This window comes from Nymphaea colorata, chromosome 2, assembly GCF_008831285.2.
Source record: "Nymphaea colorata isolate Beijing-Zhang1983 chromosome 2, ASM883128v2, whole genome shotgun sequence".
Taxonomy (NCBI): domain Eukaryota; kingdom Viridiplantae; phylum Streptophyta; class Magnoliopsida; order Nymphaeales; family Nymphaeaceae; genus Nymphaea; species Nymphaea colorata.
Window position 1 is genome coordinate 2,001,052 of NC_045139.1, and position 7,958 is coordinate 2,009,009.

General features: G+C 37.6%; 1 protein-coding gene across 1 annotated transcript; it reads right to left on the reverse strand.

The window, feature by feature from the left end:
* Positions 1–1,467: 1,467 nt before the first annotated feature.
* LOC116247906 (probable polygalacturonase At1g80170) lies at positions 1,468–6,606 on the reverse strand. Its single transcript, XM_031620351.2, has 9 exons — positions 6,283–6,606; positions 5,082–5,210; positions 4,386–4,556; positions 4,241–4,261; positions 3,954–4,161; positions 3,739–3,820; positions 2,957–3,065; positions 2,764–2,880; positions 1,468–2,109 (listed from the first exon to the last, which is right to left on the reverse strand). Exons 1-9 carry the CDS (start codon positions 6,526–6,528, stop codon positions 1,807–1,809), a joined length of 1,386 nt encoding a protein of 461 aa, XP_031476211.2. The 5' UTR covers positions 6,529–6,606; the 3' UTR covers positions 1,468–1,806.
* Positions 6,607–7,958: the final 1,352 nt, after the last annotated feature.

Genomic DNA, 7,958 nt, shown 5'->3' on the forward strand with positions numbered 1-7,958 from the left:
GGCTGCGTCCAGCCGGGCCTGTTTAAGGTAGGTTTAATTTGGTGGGCTAGTCTTGCGGCCAAGACAAACAGCCTGCAAATAGTTGACCCGAGGTTGACCAATAATGCGAAGTTAGGTTGGAATTAACGGTGTTTGATGTGACTCGCAGAAGAAGACCATGTTCAGAGAGCGCAACATTTTCCATGAATTTGGGAGAATGGTGAGAACCTCATTTTTTCAGCATCACTCGGGGCAAGAGCTAGTAGGTAGTCTGCTTCTGTTTCAAATCCACATGATGTCTTAACTCCCATAAAAGAAAAGCTACAGACTTGCAAGTTGAAGGGTGAATATAACCCAAGAGACAAAACTCTTACTTAAACAAGTTTTAATTATCAGACAAGGTCTTAAACAAAGATTTGACCTAACGCCAAATTTGTTTTCATCAATCAAACAGCTCTTGATGGAAGAATATTCCAACTTACAACCCTTTTGGTCCCGCAAGCTACTTTTCAAGCACTGTCGGCTCAAACAAGGTGCATTTTATACTTGACTTTGGCAAGGGGCAGACCCACCAAAGGCTAACCATGGCTGTCTGCCCTACTGCTCAACTATCTTGAGTCTAAGTTATCATGATTTCAAGAAGAAGAAGAGAAACAGAATAAATAATTGCATAGGAGTAGACAATCAGTAGTATTAAAAGGGAATGACAATTGAGAGCCGGGAATTTTGATTATTAAGACCCATTTTTTATTTGAAATTCCATCTTATGAAATGAGCTTCCCCTAAACTTCAACCATGGTCACAAACGCATTTTTATAATGTGAACGTGAAAAAAGAAATTATCGTTAATACCCTGAAAGCAAATTAAAACACACTTTTCTCCCAAAAAAAGTAAAAAATAAAATTAAAACATTTTTTAATATTACATTTTTCTCTTTTTAACCTTAATATCATCATGGATAGATACTTTTTTTGTCATTTTTATGGTTATTTTTTATGAGTTCTTACTAGCCACTCATTTATATTAATTTTTACCTAATGTTTAAGATTTTTTAATTGTTTAAAAAACTGCCGAGGTTTTCTTTACAAACTGATTTGCAGAGAGAGTACGTGAATAACAACCTCACGCTGTTAAAAGATAGTAGCTTTGATTTCAACCATCATTTTATAACACCGAAAGTATGTCTTGTACTTTGAAGGGATAAAGAAAAAGTGGGCTTCTGCAGCTGGACGCTAGAGAAGGGTGAGTTTCTCGCTCTCAACTGTACAATGAAATACTTTTTCTCACCAAGTGCCATCTTCACTACTTCTAGCTAAATACTTTATAAAAACTCTGCTTTTGTGTTAGAAAAAAAAAAAACTCCTAAGTTTTTATGAAACAAAATATTTATTGCCACCAGTGCATGACATAGCTGGCTGATAGTCAGAAATGAATACAACAACATACAATTTCTAGTCTACTAGCAGAAAAATATGGAAACCCTTAGCTACTGTAAAGTTTCCCATCATTATGTTCGAATATATACTCTAATTTCAGATTCTCCTTTTCTTGGCTCCAGATTGTTCTTAATTTCATATTGCATTAGATTTTCCAGATTCCAAGATCAACAGGATCACTTCTGAATCCTGGCGCTGCACTCTTTCTTGGGTTCATCAGAACACCATGATCCGTTTATGTAGGACAGCTACTTCTGGAATTTTGTAGTCCATAATATTGCTTCCTAGCGGAAACCTTCTGGAATGATAGCCCATAGTAATGCCTTAACAGGCTACAGGGCCTTGTCCGTGTTTGTATCTATCTGTATTTCCTGAGAAGTGCATTACAATTTACAACTCTGTGTGCATCTTCGGACGTTTTATCCCTCCATTGCCGTCGGAATGTTTGCTTGTGTGGCTCTTGTCCGCGGTTAATAGACAATCAACAGATGGGACGACAGATCCATACTTGAATCCTATGGCACTGTTGCAGAATGTCTCTGCTGTACCGGAGTCTGTCTGGAGATTGATGTTAGCCAAGAAGAGTTTGCTGCATGGCACTGTATCGCTGCATGCAAACTTGATCGCATTCGCGCTTCGAGAAGTCCCACTGATATTTATGTACATCACTTGGCTCACACTAACTGCTGATGTCTGTCAGTAACACACAAGAATCAAGCAGCTTTTTGATCAGCTCATTCTGTAGGAATATGTGCCAACTTTATAACAAGAAACTACTAAACATGGAAGCAACAGTTTACTGCATTATGGACATGTGAGTTTTCCAATGTCTTGTCTCCACAAATTGATAGATAACTATACTGTCATTGGAAGAAAAACATCTGACTCCTGTTGTAACCAAGTGCAGTTTATGGCAGGACTCGAGGGATTTCTCTGTTCTCAATGTGGGCATGTTAATTTGTCAATAAAATTGCATGAACCATGATACTTTTCTTATTTTTACTTCCAAAATCGTCTTGGACTATGAATTTAGCACAAGTTGAACACAGCTTTTCACTGTATAGTTTATTCCAAGAGTTAAGATGCTACTTTCTTAGTCGTTAACTTGAGCGAGATGATCACTTCTGCTCAAGGATCTGATCCTGTAACTTTGGACCATGTTCTTATGTTGAATCTGCCAATTCTCAGCGAAGAAATCAAGCTTTGATCTGATATATACGTTAGAAAAGCCAGTGAATTCTGCATTTATTGTTGAATGTGGAATTTTCAAACTGTTCTGAAACTTAAACATCATTTCTGTGTACTCAATGAAACAGTTTTAAAGCTATGCTGCAGATATGGACTCACCTGGTTCTTACATGGAGTCTTTGAATCACAGTAAAACTGGTCGATGATGATCGGGTTGCTGACATTGTTCATCTGGATATTCTGGAACCTTAGAGCCCTTACATAGCCTGATCCCCCCTGTTTCAGAGAACCACAATTTTGTTCAGGTTTTGCTCCAAGAGAGAGTGTCAGGATCATGTGGATGAGCGATTACCTGCCATGTTTTGATTCTGACGCCATTTGTGGTATCTTTAAGAACTGCAGTGTCCAGAACTATAGCCGTGACAACTGCGGTTGAGTTGTCTTTTCCGAGGCTTCCAACGCTACAACCAAAACCATAACCATTGTTAAAACACCGGCAGTGTAAAACCAGTAGAAAGGTTCCTGGTAGGACGGCAGTTCCCTAGTTCTATAAAATATTTTCTTGAGAAAGTAGAAATTGAAGCCAGATCTAATGGTTCAGATTTAAAAAAAATACCTTCCACTTTATATCTGCATAGATGTGTGTCTTCAATTTAAAAGATGTCAATCAATCGGATTAGAGTCGAATATATACCCTTATCTATATCAGTTTTTTCTTTTTTTTTTATGTTCACATATTCAGATTCGAATTTGGATTTGATGATGAACAAAGAAAAGTCAGATCCGAACCTGAATCTGAAATCTGATTTTACAATCTGAACCTGAATCTGAAATCTGATTTTACAATCTGAATTTGATTTCTAGGTTTGCATCTAAATTTGAATCCCATCATATTCTTGTGCATGCCTGAATCTAAATCTGGTCCGATGTCATTTCTTAAATCCGATTTGATTTCTTAATCAGATATATACATTTTTTTCATATCCAATATTTTGACAATAGTTCGATCATATATCTGATCCAAATCAGACATATGAACATCCCTACTTCCATCTGGGTTTGATCTTTTTAACTAATCACCCAATTGACAAATAATTAATCTTCTTAAGTAGATCAGCAAAAGAAGCTTTATACCTTATCCCATGTCCAGGCCCACACACAATGTTCTTCATCTTGATATTTGAGGTGCCATTGACTATGGAGATGCAGTCATCCCCTGAAAGAAATCGATTCAAGTTTTACTCCCATATTTCCTAACCTTCTTTGGTATTTATCTCTCTCTCTCTCTCTCTCTCTCTGTATATATATATATATATATATATATATATATATATATATATATTACAAACCTGTTCCAATTTTGACGTTTTGGATTAAGATGTTGCTGGATTGACTTATATGGATGCCGTCGGTGTTGGGGCTGTTGCCCGGAGCTTCAACGTTGATGTCGGAGATTCGAACGGCGTCCGAGTGCGAGACCGTGAAGTGGATCTGCTGGCTGTCTTTGAAGGACAGACTGCTTATTCTCACAGCAGAGCTCGAAACAACTGTAAATGCCTGCGTGCATGCAACCCCCATTATTAACAGAGGAGAAGCAGAGCGAGGGACACAGAGAGAGAAAGAGAAAGAGACTCACAGTCGGAGCTTCCCTGCATGGCTGCAGCATACGCCAAAGAAAAGAAACGGAAACTACTGTCAATCACTTGAGTGATGAAAAGAAAGCAGAGCTATGTAATGAACTGTGATTTGATAGAAGTATAAGAACCAGGGAGATTGATTACATTTTTCTTGTTGATCTTGCATGATGATGCCCACCACTTGCTACCAGAGCCATTGATGATGCCCCCACCTTGGAAGATCACACCTTTCAAGCCGGAAAAGACGAGCCATGTTCTTGGGTTCTTGGGATCCCAATCATTTGGCTCGTCTGGTGCTACGATTTCTCCAGCAATCTGTTCATGTAATCAATGCAGCAAAGATTAGATCTGTACATAGTTTCTTTGGAGAATCATTTAATCAAAAGAAATGGTCACATGATTAATGCAATCTACCTCTTCATACAAGAAAAAATGCAATCTACCCGATTAATCGGTAAGACTCAATGTTTACAGTATCTAAAGATGCGGAAAATCAGCTCTACAGAATTGTGGTAGATCTCTTCTTTTCACATGAACATAGTTCGAACTGTTTTTAGTTAATAAACCATGATAAATGCTTCTTAAGTCCCACATTTGAAAAGTAACAAGAAGAAATCCACAAAAAAGACTCAAATCTAGATATAACTTGTAGGGCCTTTTGCACCTACAAGACATAGCAGAACCAGAAATTTGTAGTTGATGAGCACTAACATAAGAAATATTCTTAGGTTTGAGCTGCACTAATAAATAAAACAAATAATAGGGTCTGTGTGGGCAGCAGACCACACAAACTCATACTAGTTAGAGAGAGGAGAGAGAGTGGTAATTTCCTCAAGCTACCTGAACCAGCAAGTTATCGGCACAAGGCCCCTTAAACCTCAGAGGTTTTACCAAATACCTCCTCCCTTCTGGCACCAGGAACACTGCGTTTGATGCGTTGCACGCTATCGTCCATGCATTAGCGAACGCCTGTTTGAAATTTGTAGAAAAATAACAGCATTAAATGCTAACAATCAAAAAGCTAAAATATGGCTCTAAAATGGATCAGATATTTCGATCCTTGTAACTGTATTGAATTCAATCTGGACCCAGCTTTCTCCTGGATCAGAACCCAAACCAATTGCATCCCTAGGACCAGGATTTTCACTGGATTAGGTTTACCTGATTATTAAGTCAAGTCTGGATCCATCCGGCTGTGCATGGTATAGCAAACAGGTCATGGTTATTAAACTCGATTTAGATCTGATATGTCATTTTAGATCCAAATTTGAAAAACAGAAATTAACCGACCTGATTACACGTACATTGGGTCTTGACATATTTGGATCTAAGGTTTAGTCTTGGAAAGTTAGAGCTGAGTCCCAACTTGAAACTGGATCTGATTAATTAGATGACATTAGTTAGGTCTGACACAGTAAAGCTTAGTCCCATACCATCTACGCTGATAATGTGGTATGGATGTCATTGGATCCAAATCTGGTTCTGTATCCGAACCTTCAGTTTTTAGTTGAATCCAACGGAAGAAAATAAGAAGCACAAAACCAAAGTTAAATTAGAACTGCAAATATATACTACAGTTTACTTGCTTGAACTGTGAATCCAGTCTACACAGGCATTTGCACCTTATTTCAAGATCCAAATCTACAAATGGAGGCAAAATTTCGATCAGATATTTTTCTATATCCGGTCTATATATTCTCCCTTGAATGGAACGACCTCCTTTCAGAAAATACTTTAAACAAATATGGGATGTTAAAATCTAATTAACTGCATTGATCATGATTTTTAAATATCTAAGGGATCCTTTGGTAGTAAGAATACTTCAAGAATGCCCAATGAATCTAGCCAAATATTAAAACAGATCGACGGAACACTAGTTCGAGTATTGCTTGAATCTGCTAATGTTTCATGAATCTACTCTAATATTTGGAGTTGATTCATCAAGTGTTCTTGTTGCTAAATGACCCTTAAACTGTTCTTATTTAAACAAGATGAAGGTACCTTGCAGATGCATATTTTGACAACAAGAGAAGGTACCAACCTCAGTATCATCTGTGATGGCATCGCCCACGGCTCCCAGGCTATCAACATTCACCACCGTCACTCCGCCGCCATAGCTCTGCAACTTCGGAGCCATGGCCTTCTCCTTTTCCTCCTCCATCTCCTCGTCCTCGCTCCACGCCTCGAGCTTGTTGAGTTCAAGGACTCCAAAGTCATCGACCTGGATGGCAACTCCTTGAACGGCAATGAGCAGTGCTAGGAGCAGAAATAAGCAGGCTTGAGCCATTATTTTGATGCAAGTAAGAGCTGAATGTGCATTTGAGTTTATATAATTTGAAGAAAAAATATGGAGAAGGCTTTAAGGAAAGCCTGAAATTAGTGGCGGAAGTGGTGAAGGAGTCCAGGAGATGGCTTGGCTTTGAATGAAGATGAAGGTAGTGGAGAGGAACGCATTAGCCTTTGTTCATGCTTCAAGTAAAAGATATAGGCCTCTGATTTTGCTTCACTCTTCCACTTGTATGCCATCTTGTGTTCACATGCGTGCATGCACACACACACACACACATATAAAGATGTGCAGGCAAGCATGCTAACATGTTAGACTCGTATATTATATGTGTGCACACATGGCACATACACATGCACATACAAGCGTAGGCAAGCATGCTAAGATGTTAAATCCATGTACTATACTACTACAAAACACTGCTTAACAAATGATTTTTTTGACCGTTGTTAGTTCATGGACAATTAGTTCCTACGTGTTTCCGAGATAAATTAACTTTCTGTTAGTTCGCACTAAAGAAAAAAAGGTTTTTACTGACGGAAGAAAACGTCAATAAAAGTAAGCAAAATATCACTATTGGTTTTACTGACGTTTGTTTTATTGTGGACGTTAGCCAAACTTTCGTTGACGTTTCGATAGTAACTTTAGTAAAAACTAGCTTTTTTACTGACGTTTAGACGATATAAAAAATTAACCTTTTTATTAACGCGAAGGAACTCGTCACTAAAACCGTAAAAAGTTTCTTCTGCCAATAAAAACGTTTTCCACTGCCGCGGAGGTGTGATCTATGGCGGTGAAACTTTCACCGTAGGAGTCTTGATTATTAAAAAAACTCCCGTAATGACTATTATCAGTAGAGGAGGCTAGAGATTTTTGGCTAATAGCTTAGGCAAAAAGAAAAAAAGAATAATAAAAGTATTAAATAAAATTAATAACAATGAGAAATAAGAAAAAATAAAAAAATATGTATGAAAATGAGAGTGAGAGGAAGAAAATGAGAGGGGGAGAGAGAGAGAGAGATACATGAACATACTTTTAGGAGGAGGGTAAGATTGTTTTCGAGGATATGATTGAGAAAACAAAAAAGAGAAAGCGTAAAAAAGAAGAGGGCGAAGAGGGCACACCTACTTTTATAACCCGCTATGGATTTACTGACGGTAATTTTTTTGCACAACTAAAAGTTTAAGTATGAGTGGGAAAGAAAGGATAGTTCTTATTTCAGCCTTTAATTTTTTTACAGATCAACAGTTGAGATACAAAATAAGGGGACTTATATGTGTGGTTTTATACAGTGGAAAATAAAATTCTACACAAATACACTACTTTTGAAAATGTATCATGTTTGAATTTCTTTCTAAATTACATAGGAAATTCGACGTTTAAGATGTTTTTTGCTATACCACTAAAAATTGAACTTTTCTGAAGTTTAA

Coding starts and splice junctions, on each gene's coding strand:
- LOC116247906 (XM_031620351.2), bottom strand. CDS start 6,528: ATGGCTCAAGCCTGCTTATTTCTGCTCCTAGCACTGCTCATTGCCGTT. Junction 5,211..6,282: donor CCATCACAGATGATACTGAG/GTTGGTACCTTC, acceptor AATTTCAAACAG/GCGTTCGCTAATGCATGGAC. Junction 4,557..5,081: donor CCGATAACTTGCTGGTTCAG/GTAGCTTGAGGA, acceptor TTACATGAACAG/ATTGCTGGAGAAATCGTAGC.